The 22,206-nt window shown below is 46.1% G+C and overlaps 1 protein-coding gene across 3 annotated transcripts; it reads right to left on the bottom strand.

Annotated features, from left to right (window-relative positions):
* Window positions 1-3,766: 3,766 nt before the first annotated feature.
* TMEM130 (transmembrane protein 130) lies at window positions 3,767-21,659 on the bottom strand. 3 transcript variants are annotated; one of them, XR_014557789.1, is made up of 9 exons: window positions 21,371-21,659; window positions 17,148-17,447; window positions 15,597-15,768; window positions 14,386-14,558; window positions 12,849-12,933; window positions 10,732-10,934; window positions 8,736-8,848; window positions 7,121-7,399; window positions 3,767-3,943 (listed from the first exon to the last, which is right to left on the bottom strand). XR_014557789.1 is itself a non-coding variant. In XM_083711669.1 (8 exons), exons 1-8 carry the CDS (start codon window positions 21,450-21,452, stop codon window positions 7,217-7,219), a joined length of 1,311 nt encoding a protein of 436 aa, XP_083567795.1. In that variant the 5' UTR covers window positions 21,453-21,659; the 3' UTR covers window positions 4,859-7,216. The 3 variants fall into 3 exon arrangements, 1 of the variants encoding a protein (XP_083567795.1); XR_014557790.1 differs by lacking the exon at window positions 3,767-3,943 and adding an exon at window positions 4,859-5,948 and having other exon boundaries at window positions 6,448-7,399; XM_083711669.1 differs by lacking the exon at window positions 3,767-3,943 and having other exon boundaries at window positions 4,859-7,399.
* Window positions 21,660-22,206: the final 547 nt, after the last annotated feature.

Here is a 22,206-nt window from a genome sequence, read left to right as displayed (position 1 = left end):
ACGGTATATGTTTTGACTCCACAAAGTGACGGAGACAGGATGTTTATGTTACTGTGTTCTGTGAAGTAGGACTATTGTCCTTTGTTCTTTTTCTCTTTGCTGTCTGATGCTAGAGAGAGAGGGAGCCATGTTGCAGTGCTCCGTGTGTGTTTATATGTAAATAAAGTAGATTAGCCAAAATGCTGAGTTGCTGAGGTCTGTTACGCATCTGCACAGACTCTGTGGATCCCTAAGTGTGCCAGTGTTGGTTGGCATCGGTTGCTGTGATGTTTGGGCTGAAGAAAGCTTTTGAGGCTCCCAAACAATTGACCAGGAGGGAGAGAACATGCCAGTCAGGCATGTGTTTCTACCAGGGTCCTACTCAAGTGTAGGCTGAGGTTTCCAACTGGCCCACAACGGCCAAAATAAATTTTTCCAGGACACCAAAACCCACTGGTGACCCTCTGAGGCAAGAGAGAGGGGCTGAACAGCTGCAATTTACTCAGCCAGTGATGGCACATCTGGGAATTTACATATTTGCTCTGCATGCAAGATGTTTTGTGGAAGGCTCAGGCCCATGGCAGTCTTTTGTCTATCTGGTTCCCTTTGTGTAGGCCTGAAAAGAAGACTATCCACATTGAGAGACTTCCTAGCCAAGGATTGCAAAGATACGGCTTTCCTCTTATTTCATTAAACATTCCTCCTGGCAATAGTGTTTGTTTGTTTCTGGGTTTGTTTCAGGGAAAGGCGGAAATTAAATGGGTAGCTGTCATCTGACATTTTGTCAACTGTACAAACAAGATCCAAATAGCTCCTTGTTGATTTGTGAGACTGATAACAAAGATATTGTGGCCAGTTTCCAGCTTCGGGAGGCCTGATGTTGTTGACCTTGAAAGAACAGGAGCTGTTCTGACAGTTTCTTCTTATGCATTGTAAAGAGACCTTCACAGAGGCTAGATCGACAGAGCTAAGTTTGCAAACTCCTGCAAACACCCCATCGTTCCCATGATGATGGACCCGGGTTGCACAATGTGCCAATTAATTTAGAGATCAAATGGGGCAACCCCTAAAATATGGTTCTGACACATTCGTGGGACTCTGTAGCTATGCAGTCAACTATGTAAACGGAAAGAGAGAGACAGAGACATAAAATCCTCAAAACATATATGTCAGGGAACTGCCATCGGAGCCAGAGGCGGAGGAAGGGCTCCAGAGCGATGCCGGAGAGGGTCCCAGCAGGGAGAGAGGCAGCTCATCTGCTGGGGAAGGAAATCAGCGTAACACCAGGGGTGAAGGGGGGCAGATGGGGGAATCGGAGAGAAGGCTCCAGGACTCTTCACCGGAGACCAGTGGGGAGAGCACGGGTACTCCGCTGCCCACACCCTCCCTGCGCAGAAGACTTCCGCGCAGGGAGAGTAGGAGGAGACTTGGCGTCAAAGAACTTCTTTGCTGGAAGAAGTTCAAGAAACGCCCACTGACGGATGCTGCCAGCGACTGAGACAGCCACAAAGTGAAGGGCTGTCCAGACAGAAAGGGTTCAACCAGGTAACCTAGCCAGGAGTGGCGGCAACTTACGCACGGGCAACCCCTAGAACCATTACAGCATACTTACAAAGACCTGTGATCTTCCAGGATTTACAGAATGTTGAGGGGGATTAAAAAGAAACCAGAGTTGTGTGGAGGGGATTGAACAGCCCAAGCCCCTAATGGCCTTCAGAAAGCATCTTAGAAGAAGTTGGAGGCAGGGGAGATTCCTGACCCTTTAATATGCAGGGATATTCCCTGGAAGGGATTCACTGCAAAGTTTTGTAAAATTTCAGCTCAGTGATTTAATCTTAATGGTAAAGGTAAAGGGACCCCTGACCGTTACGTCCAGTCGTGGATGACTCTGGGGTTGCGTGCTCATCTCGCTATATAGGCCAAGGGAGCCGGAGTTTGTCCACAGACAACTTCCGGATCATGTGGCCAGCATGACTAAGCCACTTCTGGCGAACCACAGCAGCGCACAGAAACACCGTTTACCTTCCTGCCAGAGTGGTACTTATTTATCTACTTTGATGTGCTTTCGAACTGCTAGGTTGGCAGGAGCTGGGACCGAGCAATGGGAGCTCACCCCGTCGCGGGGATTCGAACCGCCGACCTTCCAATTGGCAAGTCCTAGGCTCAGTGGTTTAGACCACAGCGCCACCTGTGTCCCTAATCTTAATGGTAAATACCCGCTAATTGTGATGAAGTATTTTAGCTATTTTTCTTAACAACCATTGTGCACTGCTCTGCTGTTTTTACGCCATGTCCTCGGAATATATGCTTCCGTCCTAAGACTCGTTTCCTCATAACTTTGCTCAGAGAGTTGCATAATAAAGCACTTATCTTTATACTTGGTGCTTATTATTTTGACTGAATTGCTCTCTTGCCTGTACTCCTGCAACCCTTGATTCCAAATCAGCAAGTTTCATCTTTTCTTTCTTTCTTTTTTAGCAGTGAATGTTCCTTTTTTCCAGGTCATTGATCTGTAAGGTTAAAAAAAAAATCAGTTCTCTGGATGACTTTTTTCCTCCTTTATCTTTTCTGGGCACAACCACTGCTTGTTTTGCCTTGCCTCCTCTGTTGCTAGATTGTCCTTTGCTTTCAAAAGGAAGAAAGTCAAGAGTCTTCAACTGCAAATTAATGAATCCACAGATTAATTCATGGAGGGTTTTTTTTTTAATGTCAGAGCAGGAAATAGCTTCTTGGGCCACATTCAGAATGACACTCTTACATTTTCTTTGACATCCGTAAGGTGGATTTTAGAGGCAATCGTTCCCTCTATATAATAGCTAACTAGGGCAGTTGAGTGCCTATCAAATTGGCAGCAAAATGAGGTTCTCAGGCCTTGTGAAATGAACAGATATATACAGATCTGAAATAGAAAGCTGCCCTATGCAGTGTTGAGCACAGAAAGAGAACCAAACTCATGGTCATCCAATGGAGATGAATGCTGGAAGAGTCAAGATAGATAAAAGATAGTACTTCTGCATTTAGTGTAAATCACATGGTCTACCATGGAGTGATGGTCCATCTCTAGATAGTTCCAGTTACAGATAGGTAGCCGTGTTGGTCTGCCATAGTCAAAACAAAATAAAAAAATTATTTCCAGTAGCACCTTAAAGACCAACTAAGTTAGTTCTTGGTATGAGCTTTCGTGTGCATGCACACGAAAGCTCATACCAAGAACTAACTTAGTTGGTCTTTAAGGTGCTACTGGAAATAATTTTTTTATTTTGTTTCATCTCTAGATAGTTATCCAAAAATATGGCCCTCTTCACCTGATTGCATGGGCTTGTCTGGGAAACGAACCCTACATTCAGAGCCAGAATCTCCAACCTTTTAAGGCCATGGGCACATCTGGATTTTGAAGCAAGTCCCATTGCTTATTGCCACTTCTCACTGGCTTCTCCAAATTAGCCCACCCACCCCAAAAGAGAGAAAGAAGACACACATAAACACACTTTGCTTATCCAAGGAATCTGGGTACAAGTTGGATTTGGACCTGGGCTTTGAAATGAAGCGAAGAAGCAAAAAAGGAAGTGGGGAAGAACGTCATCCTTCTAACTTCCTCTTTAAGCTCTATGGTTTCAGCTCAAGGGAGGAGAAGGTAACAGTCCCATCTACCACATGATGAAGGAGGTCCAAAGGCTTCAGAGGCATCAGGGTAGACCTCAAGGACGTCAAGCCCTAAACCAAGAAGTTAAAAGTGGTATTCCCCCTTCTGGTAACCTCTTTCTGCCAAAAAGTAACTTGCACACAATTTTTTAAGGGCACCAGAACTTGCTTTATTGAGGCAGTGAGTGGTAAAACAGAGGTGGCAGAGCCTATTCTGTTTTCGTTTGTGACGGGTGTCAGAGGGAATCTCTGGTGGGTGCCTTCCTTGCTGGAAATGCACATCCCAGAATGCACTTCAAGGTCTTCTTTTGAAATGTGACGTCTTTATGTTAAGTATAAACAACATTTCGACAGCTTGGGGGCTTGACAGCCATATAACATCCTCAACACAGCCCTTGGTTCCTGCTACAAGGAAGTAAGTTACCAGATGGCGGCTTTCCCCCTCGGCTCTGGTACCGTTTTCTTTCTTTCTTTCTTTCTTTCTTTCTTTCTTTCTTTCTTTCTTTCTTTCTTTCTTTCCTTCCTTCCTTCCTTCCTTCCTTCCTTCCTTCCTTCCTTCCTTCCTTTCGCAATGGACCTCCTATCCCTATTCTGATTGCAGCAGTACATATGGATGCCTGCCAATATGCCTGAGGAGAGGCACAGTAGACCGGCAGAGGTGGTGGTAGAAGTTACCTCTTCACTGAAGTGCCTTCTCATTTTGTGCCATTATCAAAGCAGTGTCTGGAAGCGTCCTTCTTCTAAAGTGAGATCTACCAGTGAAAATGTGGTTGCTAGATGCCTTTTATGAACATAATTAATAGAGCTGAGGCAAAAGGCAAGGTAAGAAGCAGAATGTCTGGTTTGTCGGGAAGAGGAAAATGAGGTCACCACTTTGCTAAAGCTACGCAGGTCTGGGTCTGGTCAGTCCCTGGACAGCTGACCATCCAGGAACCATGCCACCTTGGGTTCCATGACAGAAGGAAGGAGGGAAATAGAAGTTTCCTTCAGATACGTAGCATATTGATTGGCAATCCAAAGGCACACATGTAGAAAGCAGAGGGGGTGGGCAAGGTCCCCCTTTAGGATTTTGGCTGAAAATGAAAAAAACCAAAACAAAACATGGTGGTCAAGTATATCTCATGGGCTGCAGAGGAACACATGCAATAGGGATGGATGGATCTATCAGTTTTTGTTTCCTTCTGTTTCTCAGTATTCCAGTCATACATTCAGTTCATATCTGCAGCCATTTGCTAAAAAAAAAAAATCCTCATGAAAATTCAGCAGCATTTTACGTGCGATTTTACCCTAATAAACACATCCTTGTACGCAACTTTGATTAAGCTGCACGTCTTCTTTTTTGCAAACAACTCCCTGACAGAATGCATTTCTGTTTTCACTGCTGTACACACTTCTTTGTTGCAGAACAGAGCTGCAAGATTTGGAGACACTCAAATTCCAAAGGGTAGCTGCGTTTTAGCTGGCTTCTCCATTCAAAAAAGTGCAAACTAAAATGCCAGCAAAATCACATTCCTCACCCCTCCCAATCCTACAAATAAAAGCATTCAAAGTTCTGACTAAAGTGTGACACTTACACAATATGAGTGCCATATATATGTGTGAGATAGATAGAGCATACATTTATTTTCTTTAAAAATAAACAAAAACAAAACCTGCCATTTTAGACTACAATCCTGAATGTACCTCCTGTGGAGTATGTCTTATTGATCTCAGTTGAACTTGCTTCTCAGTAAGCCTGCATATTAGCAGTGGGTAGGACTGGGCGATATCTGGTTTTCAACATCGTGATATATTCCCAGCCAAAAATCATAATATATACCGATATATCATTATGTCTGAAATAAGGATGGAGCTACGTAGAGGCATTGGTTGGCTTCACAGTTTTTCCCACATTGTGATTTTTGCATAACACACACACACACATATATCATGTTTTGCGATAGATTGCCAACCCAAAAGTTATGAAACCGGTTTTGGACACTACAGTGGTACTTTGGTTCTCAAACGCCTTGATACTCAAACAACTTGGAACCCAAAGACTGCAAACCTGGGAGTAAGTGTTTCGGTTTGCGAACCTCTTTCAGAAGCCAAATGTACTCCGTTTTGAGTGTTACACCTCCGATCTGAGTGCCATACTACTGTTTTGAGTGTTATGCTTCCATTTTGAGTGTTACACTGAGGTCTGTCTGTTTTTGCTATTTCTTTTCCGTTTTTGTTTTTGCAGCTCTTTTTTGTTTTGTTTTTGTGACAGTGTGGAACCCAGTTTAGCTACTGATTGATTGATTGATTGATTGATTGATTGTGTGACTGCAGTACATTGTTTATTGCTTTCATTTTATGGATCAATGGTTTCATTAGAATTTTAGGGTTACCAGATGTCCCCCGATTTGCAAATCTGTCCCCGGACAAATTCCATCCCCGGAATGTCCCCAGATTTGCAAATCTGTCCCAGGGAAACGTGGCAGCGGCATCCTCAGCAGCCCGGAGCCAGACTGGTAGCGCAGTTGGCTCTGGCTGGCTTCAGGAGCTGCCCGCTGCTGCCAGCCACTGCATGAACCGGGGATGTCCGGTGGTACAGATCTCCTGCCCCCTTCCCCCTTTGTTTTGACAGATCGGGTGAGGCTTGGGTGGGCAGGCATTGCCCAGTTTTTTTAAAAACTCTGTGCATTTATGTTTCACAGGGTGCAAAATAAGGGCTTTGTACCTTTATACAATATGCATGTGTGCTTAAGCCCAGGGTCTTTTGCCTCACCATCCCCACTACTGACTCCCTGTTGCTACTCAGCTTAAAAAAAAAAAAAGTGCCCCCAGATTGCATCTGGTAACCCTATGTTAGATAGCAAAATTCATGTTAAATTGCTGTTTTAGGGGTTGTTTTTAAAAGTCTGGAACAGATTGATCCATTTTGCATTGCTTTCTATGGGAAAGCGTGCCTTGGTTTTGGAACGCTTTGGTTTTGGAATGGACTTCCGGAACGGATTAAGTTTGAGAACCAAGATACCACTGTATATCGATATATCGCCCAGCCCTAGCAGTGGGGAAACTATTTCAGCTGCAGGGACACAGTCCCTTGTGGACAGCCCTTCCAGAGTCTGCATGTCTGGGGTAGCCGTGGCCAGCGGCAAAAGTGGGCATGACCAGAGGTGGAGCAGCACAATGGCTCTTGCCATCTGGCAACAGGATGCATTTCAGGCATGCTTCACACACGCAAGCACATCTCTTCATCTAGGCAAGCAAGAGGCATTATGGAAGTTCTAGGGCAAAATCCAGCAAGGCAAAAGCACTTAAGGAAGGTGCGGAGCAGTCCCAAGGGCCAGACAGAGGAGATACCTGCAGGGCCACATTTGGCCCAAAGGGCTGAGGCTCCCCCATCCCTGCTGCATAGGAATGCATTCTCAGTGCAGATCCAAGTCTGCTCTTTTCAGGTGACCTGGTGAAATAACCTGCAACCCAGGGCCCTAGCACAGATGTCAACTTTTCATGCACCAGCAAAAGATACGGATAGTCAATGCAGCACCCCTGCATGGAGATGAGAGGCGGCGGGCAGGAGAAGGCCAAGCCAGCAGCAGAATATGACAAACGAAGCTCCTGTTCTTCACATGGTGTACATTTTCACTGGCTCACACAAAGGGCCCAGGAGGCGGTGATGCTCTCGGATCGTCTCACAAGACTCCTGAGATGGCCAGAGGCAGCAGGTTTCGCAACACATTTGATGGCAGCTCCACTTGGAGCCAGAAGGTGAAGTGTCGGACGTCGGGGAGAAGTCAAAATCGGCAACCTGCGTTTCGACAACGGGGAAGACAAAGCCGGTTCCAAGAATGTCTCGGGTGACAAACCAACCCTCCCCGGGAAGGCTTAGAGAAGTTTAAGTATGCATGTAAGTTTGCATTTTTTGAAAACAGCCAGATGCATTCAGCAATGCATCTAATTCTGTGAAGAATTATGTAGGGTGGCGGCTACTGTGCTGGATTCGAAACCTGGGAGACCAGGGTTCAAATCCCCACTCGGCCATGAAGCTCACTGGTGACCTTGGTCCAATCACTGCCACTCAGCCTGGCCTGATTCACTGTTGGTGGGGAGCGTTAGGATTCTTGCTCCGTGTTTGCAGTCATGAGATTGTTGTCTATCACATGACGGTGTATGTTTTCATTCCACAGAGTGGGAAGTGACGGAGACAGGATGTTTTGTACTACTGTGCTCTGGAATGTAGGACTATTGTCCTTTGTTCTTTCTCTCTTTGTTGTCTGATGAGAAAGAGGAAGGAGCTAAGTCAGAATGCTCCAAGTGTATTATATGTAAGTAAAAGTAGATTAGCCAAAATGCTGAGCTACTGAGTTCTGTTACACAAACTACCAATACTTTGCAGGATCATAAGTGTGCCGATGTCTGTTGGCATTGGTCGCTGGGATGTTTGGGCTGAAGAAAGCTTTTGAAGCTCCCGAACGACCGACCAGGAGGGAGAGAACATGCCAATCAAGCATGTGTCTCTGCCAGGGTCCTATATGAGAGTAGGACGATCCTAACATGGGGAACATGGGGTGTCAGGACCACAGGATCTAGCAGCGATCAAGGGTCAGAGTCAGGGGCTGCAGAGTCTCCAGCTATGGAGTCATAGCCAAGAGCCAAGAGCCTGGGACTGATAAACAGGAGCCCATGGGAGCACCCTCTCATGCCTGAGCCAGGACCTTTGAGGGGGTGTTTCCCCAAGCTTGAGAAGCCAAATGTCTCCCAGCGCACATCAGTTGAGTTGCACATAGCCATAGAAGGCTATGGAGTGGAGGAGGAATGACTTGTCTTCAGGCCAGAGACTCTAATGTCATGCACAAGAGGGTGGAGCCTAGAGAAGGTGGTCTGGGACACAGATGCTTTAAAAGCCTTAGTCTCCTCTCAGCTTTTGGAGCTAGTCTGGGGTCATACACAGTGTGACCTGGCTGCCTGCTCTGTGGGATCTGGCCTCGGACCTGAACATGATTCGAGGAATGGAACAGAGTGGCAGGAATCCTGAACAGCTGGGCAACATTTCATTGCAGGCCCCGCTTGTGATCCAAGTAAGATTAAATTTGGCTTGGGTTCCTCAGCTCCCAATGTGAGCATAGCAGCCTTTAGGGAAGTACCTCCACAAGATCCTTTTGCTGTGTGCTGCTGCGGAACGTCACGTAGGCAGCTAATCCCAGCATGGCTGATAAAAGGGTGATGCAAGGCAGCGCTAAGAAAGCTGGGTGGATGCCTGGAGAAGAGGAGAAAGAGGGTGCTTAGATTGGAAATCTAACAGGAAACATCTCAACGCCTTTGGACGAATCTAAGGTGTGTGACCACACTTGGGCTTCTATGTCCAGCTCCTGTTGCCACAACTCAAAAATGAGCAGCGTGATTTCCCCCCCCCCCCAGCCCGAGGGCCGCATTGCCTTCTGGGAACCTTCTGAGGGCAACGTGTCAGTGGTGGGGGGCGGGGCCTGATGCCAGAGTGGGTGGAGCAACCTATGCACATTTGACTTTGGTACAGCAGGGCGAGTTTCTACACACATTCACACGCCCTTCTCAAGCTGCCGTCCACAGAAGCATAATCAGAATTTGGTGAGGAATTCCAGGTAGACAAAAATGCTCAGGGTATGAAGCAGGGCTTGTGGGAAGAGTTCTGAGGGCCCAGGTAGAGAGGCATGAAGGCCGCATTGGCCCCTGGGCCTGATGGTTCCTTGCACTCCTGTTGTAGATCTGGGAAAGGTGTAGGAAAGGGGAACCAAAATGGTTGGGTGGTTAGAGCAACTCCCTCCTTAGGAAAGATTACGGAATTACAGTGGAACCTTGGGCTGTGGACATAATCCATGACGGAGGCACTTCCGCAACCCGCAGCATTCACACCCTGAAGCTCCATGCCTGCGCAGGCATGATTTAGCTCTTCTGCGCATGCGCGAGTGGCGAAACCCGGAAGTAGCCTATAAGAAAACTTGCGGAAGGGAAGGACGGAAGTCAATGGCTCTATGGATCATATAGTAGGATATATATACCCGTAATATGTAATAAGATTTGATGTTTTTGTTGGTTGGTGTTGGTATTCTTAAATCAATAAAAAACATTTTTTTGGGGGGGAGAAACCCGGAAGTAGCCTTTTCCGGTGCTTCTGGGTTTCCCGTGGTCCACAACCCACAAACATGTAACCTGAAGCGGCCGTAACATGAGGTATGACTGTGGTGGCTTTGCACTTGAGGGGAAAAAAGGGGAAAGTGTGTGTGTGAGGGGGGAAGGGAGGGAAAGGGAGGGAGGGAGGGAGAGATAGAGAGGTGTGTGTAGGATTATGCAAGGGGTGGAAGAAGTGGATAAACGTAAGCCCCTTTTCTCATAATATTGGAACCCAATGGGGTCACCCAATTACGCTGATCATTCCTGTGCAGGAGGAGAAAAAGGAATGTAAAGGGCCCAGTTGAAATGGAGCAAGGAGCACTGGTGCACACACCAAAACTTATACTGTAGAAAATACTATTTATAATCTATTGGACTCCCTATCTAATGTAGCCCTTCTAGGAGATGTGTAATATGGACAATGCTTCCTTGATGCTTTTACTGTGTCCCACACTAAGTTTGGGGAGAAAGTGCTGCTCAACAGAAGCAAGACACTACAGGAAAATTTAAGATTTTCAGAAGTGAATAGGCTCTTGAACTATATACCCATTGTATGGAAATTGACAACAATTGACAGTGAAAATGGGTTCTAGGCACCCTAATGGTGGCCAAGAGACTTTTTATAAATGAAATTCTCCTAATGTGTGTGTGTGTGTTTGTGTGTGTGTATACAGTGGTACCTCGCAAGACGAAATTAATTCGTTCTGTGAGTTTTTTCGTCTTGCGAATTTTTCGTCTTGCAAAGCACGGATTCCCATAGGAATGCATTGAAAATCAAACTTGCAAGACGTTTTCGTCTTGTGAAGCAAGCCCATAGGGAAATTCGTCTTGCGAAGCAACTCAAAAAATGAAAAACTCTTTCGTCTTGTGAGTTTTTCGTCTTACGAGGCATTCGTCTTGTGAGGTACCACTGTATACACACACACACACACACACACACACACGTGTGTGTGTGCTTTCCAACTGTGGAGTAGCTTTTCTCTTAACTCTCACCTGATGGCCTCACTTGAATCTCCTGGTACGACTGCAACATGTTGACCCCATTCTCCACTCGCACGCTAAGGCAGTACTGCCCAGCATCCCTGAAGACGTGGCTCAGATTATAGTGCGTAGCGTTCATCGCCACCAGGTGGCAGTGGTCCCTGTCGAGCGGAACGCATTCGGTCTTGATTAACCAGCACAAGTGGAGAGGCAGGCTGGGAAGAAAGAAGGACAAAAGCTCTATTCTGCTTTAGGTGGCTGGTGCTGCAATTTTCTGAGTGCCAACTCAGAATCAAGCTGAAATGGGACTTACTCCCAGGTAGGGATAAAGGATAAATTTGATTCCTCTCCCATTTCAAGACAAGCCTACCAAACGGGGAGTTTCCAAAACAATGCGTGAACCGAAATACTGGGATCTTTTGACATGTGCTGACTCGATTTTCCAATGCAGCTCTCCAGCCAAGTAAAATGTGTACAAAAATGCACACACCAGGGTGGAGTATGCATTTAAATGTGTACGTTAGTGGGAAATGTGCATATTATTATTATTACTACTTATTATTAATTGAATTTATATACTGCCCTATACCTGGAGGTCTCAGGGTGGTTCACAGAAAAGATCACAATATATAAAATTAAAATAAAAACAATAACCTAAATAACACCCCCCTCCCAAATAGCCACATTTTAAAAGGGTATAGGATGTCAATCAGGTCAACCAAAGGCCTGGTTAAAAAGGAACATTTTTGCCTGGTACCTAAAGGTGTACAATGAAGACGCCAGGTGAACTTCCCTGGGGAGAGCATTCTGCAAATGGGGAGCCACTACAGAGAAGGCCCCGTTCTCGTGTTGCCACCCTCCGGACCTCTCAAGGACGTCAGAAGATGATCCCACCTGGTTGGCCACTGTGAGAACAGGATCCTGGACTAGATGGGCCATTGGCTTGATCCAGCAGAGCTCTTGTTATGTTCTCCTACGCACACATTCTACTACGTATTTTCTTGCCTCTGCCAAAGCAGAAGCGTGACAACCTGGCTGGCAGTGCAAATGGATAAGAGAGCCAAAAACAGCCGCCGCTCCAGATTCATTAGCTCAGCGACTGTTTTGAGAGATGATGTGGCAGATATTGGCCGGCAATGTGACTGTTGTGTCTTGAAGAAGAGTCAACAACAGACCTTTGTCCTGCTGCGTTTCGGGACAGATTCCTGCTCTTTGGACCTCCGTACAGACAGCAAACACCAGCTACTTCATCCTTCAGAGGTTAGCTGCTTGCTTCTCCCTGCTGCCCGGGGCGTAATCTACCCAGTGAAATCAATGCACTTGGCCGTGTTTACTTCTGATCTAATAATCCCTTGATTTCATAGAGCTGAAAGGGAACCCCAAGGGCCATCCATTCCAACCCCTTGCGATGCAAGAATCTCAGCTAAAGAATCCATGACAAATGGCCATGCAACCTCTGCTTAAAAACCTCCAAGGAAGGAGAGCCCACCACCTCTCGAGGGAGACTGTTCCACTCTCGGACAGCTCTAACTCTCAGAAAGTTCATCCTGGTGTTTAGTCAGAACCCCCATTGTTCTACCCGGACACTGAGGGCCTTCTGGCGGTTCCCTCACTGCGAGAAGCCAGGTTACAGGGAACCAGGCAGTAGTGCCACCCGCCCTGTGGAACACCCTCCCACCAGATGTCCAAGAGAACAACAACTACCAGACTTTTAGAAGACATCTGAAGGCAGCCCTGTTTAATGTTTGATGCATTACTGTATTTTAATATTTTGTTGGAAGCTGCCCAGAGTGGCTGGGGAAGCCCAGCCAGATGGGTGGGGTATAAATAACCAATTATTATTATTATAGTTGGAAACTCCTTTCTTGTAACTTGAATCCTTGGGTCCAGGCACCAAATCCAGCCTCCCAAGACTTTCTGTCTGGCACTTGGGATGCTCCTCAAACCACCCACTCACCAGAGAATTCCTTAAGAGACAACTGAGACACATTTCAGCTCCTGTTTCCTATGCCTTCAGGAGGTGCCTGTTGTCCTAGGAAACCCCAGAGGAGAATGCAAATAGCAGATCAGAAGGGAAAGTAGAATGATTGATATAGGTGTTTTTGTTTTGTTTTTTGCTGGCTGCTTACCTGCCTTGGATATGCAGTGATAGATTTAAGTTTTCCATCACATGAGCCTCTGTGGATCCGACAATGTTAATACCCCTGACAGCATCTGAGGTAGAGAGGTTAAGAACCGTAAGTTTGTGCTTTGAAGGAAGAGCATTCGGTGCTGGTGTTAATGCAATTAGTATTCTGGGCAAATTGAGAGGGATAACATTGGAAGCACAACAGCGGGGATCATTCGGCTGGCAACTTAAGGGTTAAATCTGTTGCCAACAGAATTTGGTTTTAGCTGTGCACAGCCACCTACGCACAACCCTTATATCTGCAAACAAATGCAAATACTCCAAAATGTGCCACAGACCTCCTTACAAAGGGAACCCAACCTCCCCGCTCAGCAAAGTGAGCACAGTTAAGCATGTGCAAAGTGCTTTTCTCACATCTCAACCAGATCCTCACAGCTGAGATGAGGGGAAGAATGCCCAGGCTAAAGAATGTTTTTTTTCCTTCCCGGTGGGCCTGAGCTTAGACACACTTTATTTTAGCGATGGGCAGAGATAACTGGAATTCAGCAAGCGAGAACATCTGAGGCCAGTTTGGGAAGGACAACACACAAACATTGTGTCTTTCGATCTCTGCCAAGCTAGACTGGTGACTGGGAGCGGCCACCGAGACCACATAACACAGGTCCTGAAAGCCCTACATTGGCTCCTGGTACGTTTCCAAGCACAATTCAAAGTGTTGGTGCTGACCTTTAAAGCCCTAAACGGCCTCAGCCCAGTATACCTGAAGGAGTGTCTCCACCCCCATTGTTCAGCCCAGACACTGAGGTCCAGCGCCGAGGGCTTTCTGGAGGTTCCCTCACTGCGAGAAGTGAAGTTACAGGGAACCAGGCAGAGGGCCTTCTCGGTAGTGGCGCCCACCCTGTGGAACACCCTCCCATCAGATGTCAAGGAAATAAACAACTATCCGACTTTTAGATGACATCTGAAGGCAGCCCTGTATAGGGAAGTTTTTAATGTTTGATGTCTTATCGTGTTTTGATTGTTCTGTTGGGAGCTGCCCAGAGAGGCTGGCGAAACCCAGCCAGATGGGCGGGGTATAAATAAAAAAATATGATGATGATGATTTCTGAACCAACCCGGCATTACACTGAATGCTGTGGACTGTTCCTGTACCATAGCCTACTCAAGAGTCTGTAGCTCTCCTGCCAATTTCAGGCTGCCCTCGGCCAGCTCCTCTTGTCTGACCTCTTACAACAGTGGTCCTACCTGCCGACTTCCTCCTCTGCCTCAGTGTCGCCCTTGTAGAACTCTGCAGGGAGGAGGGGGATGGGGACAAAAATAGAATTTGTTGACTCTGGCTCTGCTCACTGTTGGTTTCCCTGCCTTTTGTGCTGCCAATCCCAAGAGGCGTCAGTGATCACTGATCTGTAGGAAAGGAGACCAAACTGACTCGGGTGGTGTTTGTGTGTGGATCAGACTTCCTGAACTTGTGTTCCTCACAGACCAAAAGGGATGCTGAGCATAGCACTAGGCTGTGCCTAGCTTTTCCCTGCCATTACCCATCAATTCCAACGCAGCAGAAAAATGCCCTGTTTTCTGGACCATCTTCCTTCGTTGCTCCATCCTGGTCCCATCTTGTCTCCATTCTGCTGTCACCTCCAGGTGCACAGTGCAAACCCCAACAGTAGGGTAATTGTGGTAGACGGTGGGGTGTTCTGTTGTCATCTCGGTTCTGCAGGTGATGGGGAAAGAGTGGAAATCAATGTTTTGTCACACAGTGTTTGTGTGGGCATATTATTTGATGGTTTCATTCACGAATTGCTTCCTATGCACCTTTAACATCTGAGTAAGAAGAGACTATACGCCATCTGGACTGTTGCATGGATTCAGTGGTGGACTGGATCAGGGCCAATAAACTGTGTTTGAACCCTAAGGATAAGAGATGAGCCTCCTGGATCAGGCCAATGACATATCCAGCATCCTTTTCTCCCAGTGGCCAACCTGTGAGAAACCCTCAAGCAGGATCTGAGCATACAAGGACCCTCCCATCCTCTGGCCTCCAGCAGCTGGTATTCAGAAGCATTAGGGTCCCTAGCTGTGGAGGCTGAGCATAGCCAGCATGGTTAGAGGTCAGAAGCACTGTGGTTGAGTGGCTCTTATGTCAAAGAAATTGGTCAGGCGTCTATTCTAGACATGTTCCAATCCCTCTGAAATGAAGATCTAGGGCTAGGGCTGGGAGATATATAATCCAAAACTGTTTTGAAGTCCATATTGTGCTATCGGTTTCATAATTTTTGACCTGGCAATATATTGCAACTCATGATTGTGTGTGTGTGTGTGTGTGTGTGTGTGCGCGCGCGTGTGCTATGCAAAAATCACGATATGGGAAAAACCGTGAAGCCAGCCAAAGCCTCTTCATAGCTATAATCTTATTTCAGATATCGTGATATATCAGTATGGCACAATGTTTAGCTGGTGATATATTGAAATGTTGAAAACCAGATATCAATTACGATTGTTCTTGGCTAGGGATAGTCTAGTCACAGTGATTCATGCCTGGTAACCTCAATTCTCCATAACTGCAATGCAATGCTCTATGTGTGGTTATCATTCAGCGTGATCTCAGAGGTCCACCTGTTGAGAAATGATGTTTGTGGTGGTGGTGGTGGTGGGGTCTGTTGGTAAGGATATATTAGTACAGGCATATAAATAATGGTCTCTGCTAAAATCTGTATAAATAAAGAGAGGGAAAGAAAAAACAGGGACATACCCATCTCCAAAATCCCATTTGTAAGTGAATGAAGCTGACTCGAAATAATTACTTGGGTCATGAAGTAAGAATGATACCCGGGTCAGGGCGCCTGTTGGAGATCGGGAGTCAAGTTTGTCAAATACCTCATGGTCCTCTGTTTGGGTAATTGACAGATTCCCTACTATAAACTCTGTCGGGGGGGAAAATACAAAGAATATATTTAGTCATCTGAAGCTCTCTCAAAGACCTTCCCATCTAATGAGAAAATATCTCATTAGGCAAATACTGGGATTTCCCCAGCTTTGATCAAGTTTAATTGGTACATGGTATCAACTAAAACTTTAAGTTGGTCATCAGGGGGAAGTACATTTCAAAGGAGGGGGGGGGGGAATCTGAATATTGGCTGAGACTAAAAAGTGGGCCGAATGGAAGCCAACCGCAATAAGTAGCCGCACAGACCAATTCTATCTCTCTGTCCACCCTTCCTCTTAGACAGGAAGGAATATAAGAGAACTTCCTGTTCCAGCTGAGCATTGCTTATGCAACAGTGTCATCCTTAGCTTGGCTGTGTCTCCCAAACTTTGCTATTCAGTACTTTAGTCCTGACTTATGGCTTGCTGCTTCTTTGTTCACCCTGTGGTTCTTGTGTGGTCCTTACCACTGGTTGGTCCCATGATCCCTGGCTCACCTCAGCCAAGGCCTGGCAATGGCAGAGGGCCCTCGTCAATTTTGTGGGTGAGCAACAGAGATGAGCTTTGGAGTTGTATTGAGAAAGTACCGTATTTTTCGCCCTATAGGGTGCACCGGCCCATAGGGTGCACCTAGGGTTTTTTTTTTGGGGGGGGGAATAAAGAAAAAATATATATTTCCCCCCAGGCGTGGGGCTGGGGCGGGGGAAGCCCGAGCTTCCCCTGACCCCAGCTCCCAGAACAGGCTGCAATCCGCAAGCCTAGGGAGCCCGGCGGAAACTCCCGCGGGCTCCCCAGGCTTGCAGAGAGCTGCCCGAAGCCTGGGGTGCGCTCCCCAGGTTTCGGGCTGTAGGCTGCTGTCTGCAAGCCTTGGGAACCCGGCGGGAACTCCCACGGGCTCCCAAGGTTTGCGGATAGCTTCCTGAAGCCTGGAGTGCGCACCGACCCCTCTCGCTCTCCAGGCTTCAGCGAAAGCCTGCATTCGCCCCATAGGACGCACACACATTTCCCTTATAGGGCAAAAAATACGTTGTTGTTTTTTTTGAAAAGGCAATGGTCACAGGGGAAGGCTGTCCTAGAGTCAGAAAGGACTGGGAGGCGTCTAAGAAGTGATGAGCCTAGGAGAACCAGCACTGCAAAGTTCTTGGACTTAGTGGGAGTTCAACATGGCCAGTGGCTTCCCAGATCCAGCCACTGCCATCAAGGAAACCCTAGTCAGGTGAGTCATGGACAGGTAGACAAGGTCACAGGCAAGGGTGGAGAGTCCACCACAGATATTGCCCCCCTTCATCCTTGAGCTGGCCCTGTAGGGCATCTTCAGAAGCACTGTACAAGACCCCCTTCTCTTACAGGAAAACATAATAAAATATGCATATTTTACCTGACACCTCTAACACCGTTAGGTTTCTTGCAATGGTCTGACAGAGCCAGCAGTCTGCATGCGTCACCTGAATGGAAACAGGAAAGACTCCTGGAAATGGGCTGGTCACTATAATTGTGGAGTCCGCGCCATGCTCGGAGATCTCTACCAAAGTCAAAGGGGCATAAACCCACTTGAAATGGTACTTCCGGTCACTAATGGGTGAGTTGCCTCCATCCTTCATACGCAACGTGGAATGAATCATAGCCTGTGCTTCTGTCGTGATGGGGCCGTCATTGGTAATGTCCAAGTCATACAGGACTGAAGAAATAAAATCAATGTATACGATAATTCACAGTGCAATCCTAATCATACTGACTTAAAAGTAAATTTAAGCCCTGTTGAATTCAGTGGGATCCCAGGTAAGACTGTAGCCTTAGCTATGGCACACCATAGAGGAACTCATAGTTGCTGTTTGTGGTTCCCTGTGGCTCAGATGCACAGCTCATATCTACTAGGAGCTATGTACTCAGCATTGTGGTCCCAGTTTTGCAAAACTTCCGCCCTGCAGCGAACATATAGGACCCCTCCCTGTTGAACACCCAGGGCTTGGGGAAGACTTCATGATTATTATTATTTCAGCAGGCATTTCAAGTTTTTCTTTCTCCTAGTTTTGCTCTTACTTTTAAGTGACTTTTATGATGCATGCTCTATCCCTACTGAATGCTGCTTATGCAATATGGCATTAAGCTGTGCATGTACTACAGTCGTACCTTGGTTCTCAAATGCCTTGGTACTTGGACGTTTTGGCTCCCGAATGCCAAAAACCAGGAAGTAAGTGTTCTGGTTTTCAAACGTTTTTCGGAAGTTGAACATCCAACACGGCTTCCGCTGAAGTGCTGGAAGCTTCTGCAGCTAATCAGAAGCTGCGCCTTGGTTTTTGAATGGTTTCGGGAGTCGAACGGACTCCAGGAATGGTTTAAGTTTGAGAACCAAGGTTCCACTGTATTTAAATAAATGAAGGGTAGATTTTCCTTCTGAACCCAAATATTTTCTGGGAGAGACCCCTGCCTGAACCCCAGGGCAGGCGACAACTTGAGAATGAACAACACTGGTTAGACATTAGTTGGATGGATTCATCTTGCTTTAAAACTGCAAATGATAAATGTGACTTATACTTCGAGCCTGGTGTTAATTTTGTGTTGATGCTGATCTGGACATCTGGAGGGCTTTTATTAACTTAGATGTTAACCTTAAGACACATTTTATCTGTAATGTGAATGAATGGTGGGGTTTTTTTTTTGGTTGCTATGGATATTATTTATATATTATTTCTGTTTTTTATTGCCTTTAATTCTCTCCCCCCCCCCTTCTGCCTTCCTTTTCTTTGTTAAATGTTAATAATAAAAAATGATAAATGTGATCCTTGAGCTTACAAGACCTTCCACAAAATGTTCTTCTGGAGACCAGCAGGCCAGTTCTTTGACTCAGCAGAGTTTTCTCTCTCACCTAAGGAGAAATACACTGTACCACATTGCCTGGATTCCTAATGTTCCTTTACCCTGCCATAACTGATGACAAATGTTAACACACCAGTGTGATGAACAAATCCAGGAGTGTGATAAATCGCAAGCTATTTAAAGCCAGCTCTTTGAGAAACTGTATTTTCTCCTGCCACTTGATTCCAAACCTTGGAGGGTAAAAAATGGGCAGGGAACGTAACATATTGGTATATGGTATATGGATGATTTTTGTTGATTTTATTAGTACCGTATTTTTTTGTGTATAACACACCCCTGTATATAAGACACCCACTTTTTTGGGGGGGACGACTCCAAATTAAGAAAATGGGGGGGGGGGATACACTATCCATGTATAAGACGCCCCCAATTTTTAACATAACTTTAAAAATAATAATAATCCTAGTCTTATACACGGGAAAGTACGGTATATTTTTTATACTGCCTTGACATAGTTTGAAGATGGGAATTATAATATCTACATGGTGCCTAGGGAACAACTTGCACCTTAATATCAGCAAGACAAAGGAGATGGTGTTGGACTTTCGGAGGAAGAGAGGAGAACTAGCCCCACTGTACATCGGGGAGGGCTGTGTGGAGAGAGTCTCTTCCTTTAAATTCCTAGGAGTTTATCTCAGTGAAGACCTTACTTGGAAAATCAATACAACCCAGGTGGTTAAGAAAGCCCAACAGAGACTCCATCTCCTCAGAGTATTGTGGAAGAATGATGTCAATCAACATCTGATGATCTCCTTCTACTGGTCCGCAATAGAAAGTGTCCTTTCATACTGCATCACGGTGTGGTACGCTGTTTTGACATCAACTGATAGGAAGTGCCTAAAGAGGGTGGTGAATACAGCACAATATATTATGGGCTGTCCCGTGAATCCGCTGGATGAAATAGCGGAAGAACGTTGCCTCAGGAGAGTGAGGAAAATTCTCAGGGATGATTCACACCCTGGCCGGCACTTTATGGATCTCCTGCCCTCGGGCAGAAGATATAGAAGCATGATTAGTCGCACCAACAGGGTAAAGAACAGCTTCTATCCATGGGCTGTTAGGCTGCTGAATGAAAAGATAACAACAGAGAAATTGACTTTCGGGTTTGGTGCGTGTGCGTCAGTAAACGAGGGGAATTAAGACTAAGAGAGCTGAGTGGGGGGTGCTCGTGTAATCTTGCTGTATACAAGTTGTACAAGTGACAATAAAGTATTTCAATTTCAATAAACACATGAATAAATAAAATGAATATTGGACCACTATTTCCCCTGTCCTCTGTGCATCGGGGGCGGGGCACACATTTTCCAGCCTGAGGGCCACATTCCCCCATACATAACCATGTGGGGGCCACACGTCAATGGTGAACGGGGCCAGATGCCAACATGGGCAGAGCAAATTGATGAGATAGTCACCTTCATACAATAGATTACATGCCAGCTATGCAAAAGCCAGAGGTGTTCTCTCTCTCTCTCTCTCTCTCTCTCTCTCTCTCACACACACACACACACACACACACACACAAACACACAACCTCTCTTTGGCTTCCAGCAAGAGAGAGCCACCACAATTCACGGACACAGTCCAGGCAGGTGAAAACATTCAAGGGTGTGGGGCCTGTCGGAGTGGGTGTAGCCAATGAAGAATTCCAAGGGCCACAGAGAGAGGCTTCAAGGGCCGTATTTGAGCCCAGAGCTTTATCAGAGCAATATCCTGCTGACCTTAATAGTGATGACTTTGGAAAAGAAAGGTGACATTTGCCCTCTGTACGTAAAGCAAATTTTGTAACTGTAAAGTTAAAGCCATTAGATCTGTTCAGCGTGTTAACAGAGTATGGACTCGGGCTGTTTCCAAATGTTTGCGTTAGCTGAAGAATACTATTAACAATTCCAGCAGCAGCAGCAGCAGCTTCTGGAAAGAGGTCATTTAACAAAAAGCAAGCTAATAAAGAGTTACAATCAGGAACATCTTGTGGATTTGGCCAGGCTACTGAACCAAACAAACATTGCCTGGACAATCAATTTTCACATGGTGATTGGAATTTTTTTCCACAAAAAGGCCGGAAAAGCATTTTAAAAAAAGTGAATAGTAAGTTTATCTACCTTTCTAAAACTAATACTAATGTATTCTGATGGCCTGAACTGCATTGCAATATAAAATAATGTTTCAATGTGAATTCTTTCTCCTCATCTGTATTGCAGCGTAAACAAAGATGTTCAAATCAAACGTTCAAAATTCCTCTCAGAGGCCCTGTCCCTAGGATTAAAGTTTCTGATGTAGAACTGTTGTTTTTCACTCTTTTCCCCCAATGGGGAAATGTCCTGGGTGAGAGAAACTCCTGCCACGCCTTCTTCCATCTTGCACAGAAGCAGAACATAGAGCCATCAGTGTCAGAGCTGCAAAAAGCCAGCTCTTCAGACAGTCACTGTCCACCAACTCAGGTGCCATTTATTATCTTTTAACCCCACCAGATCCTGAGATGTAAGGCAATTCTTGCCTGCCCTTCTTCTAGAGGTCTGGAATATAATGGAAATGAACGGTGCAATGTGGAACGCTAGATTTTAATGCAGCAGCCCCTTGTATGCCAGCCAGCCAAAACACCTTGATATTTATAGCCATGCTCTTGTGCTGGGATGCTGGCAGAATAAAATCTCCGGTGCATGTTTGCATCTCAGAGTATACAAATCACATTGCTTCCCTTAGACATAAAGAGCTGACCAGTCTTACCTGATGCTGATCTGACATGGCAAAGGAGCAGCACACTGCAAACTACCTTGGGCAGGCTCAGAGAGGCAAGTGTCTGGGCCATTTAGAAAACAGCTTCCAAAGGAAATGTCATCGGCTTGGCTCCGGCAATTGCTTAGCTCCGGCACTCAGGCTTCATCTTCAATTGTGCTAGCTCGCCTTAAGGAGGAGACGGCCAAATATCAATGGCAAGTGCTGCCCCCTAAGGGCAAGCTGGTTGTACTGCACCTTGCACATTGTTCCTGCGCTGCAGATGCGGGTCACATCCTATCCCTGCAGAAATGTTATTCCTAGGTTTGTTTGTTTTTGTTTTAGATTAAAAGCAAAACAAAAATATTATACAGAAACGGCAACCCCAAGAATATTGTGGCTGGGGAAAACTGCTGTTCTTTCTTTCTTTCTTTCTTTCTTTCTTTTAAATGAATTATGTTTATTGAGTTTTAGAGGGACGCGGGTGGTGCTGTGGGTTAAACCACAGAGCCTGGGACTTGCCAATCAGGTCGTCGGTTCGAATCCCTGCAACAGGGTGAGGTCCCGTTGCTCTGTCCCTGGTCCTGCCAACTTAGCAGTTCGAAAGCATGTCAAAGTGCAAGTAGATAAATAGGTACCGCTCCGGCGGGAAGGTAAACGGCGTTTCCGTGCGCTGCTCTGGTTTGCCAGAAGCGGCTTAGTCATGCTGGCCACATGACCCGGAAGCTGTACGTTGGCTCCCTCGGCCAGTAAAGCGGGATGAGCGCCACAACCCCAGAGTAGGTCACGACTGGACCTAAAGTAAAGGACCTTTATCTTTACTTTATTGAGTTTTAGAGAACATACAG

Source organism: Podarcis gaigeae (genome assembly GCF_964106915.1).
Source record: "Podarcis gaigeae genome assembly, chromosome: 14".
Lineage (NCBI taxonomy): Eukaryota > Metazoa > Chordata > Lepidosauria > Squamata > Lacertidae > Podarcis > Podarcis gaigeae.
Note: the sequence above shows the minus strand (reverse complement) of the source record. Positions and strands in the feature narration are given on the sequence as shown.

Excerpts from the sequence above, each read along its gene's own strand:
- TMEM130 (XM_083711669.1), bottom strand. The coding sequence starts at position 21,452 with ATGGCCCAGACACTTGCCTCTCTGAGCCTGCCCAAGGTAGTTTGCAGT. Across the intron at positions 17,448-21,370 it reads CCATGTCAGATCAGCATCAG|TCCTGTATGACTTGGACATT; the intron begins GTAAGACTGGTC and ends TTATTTCTTCAG. Across the intron at positions 15,769-17,147 it reads AACGGTGTTAGAGGTGTCAG|AGTTTATAGTAGGGAATCTG; the intron begins GTAAAATATGCA and ends CCCCCCCGACAG.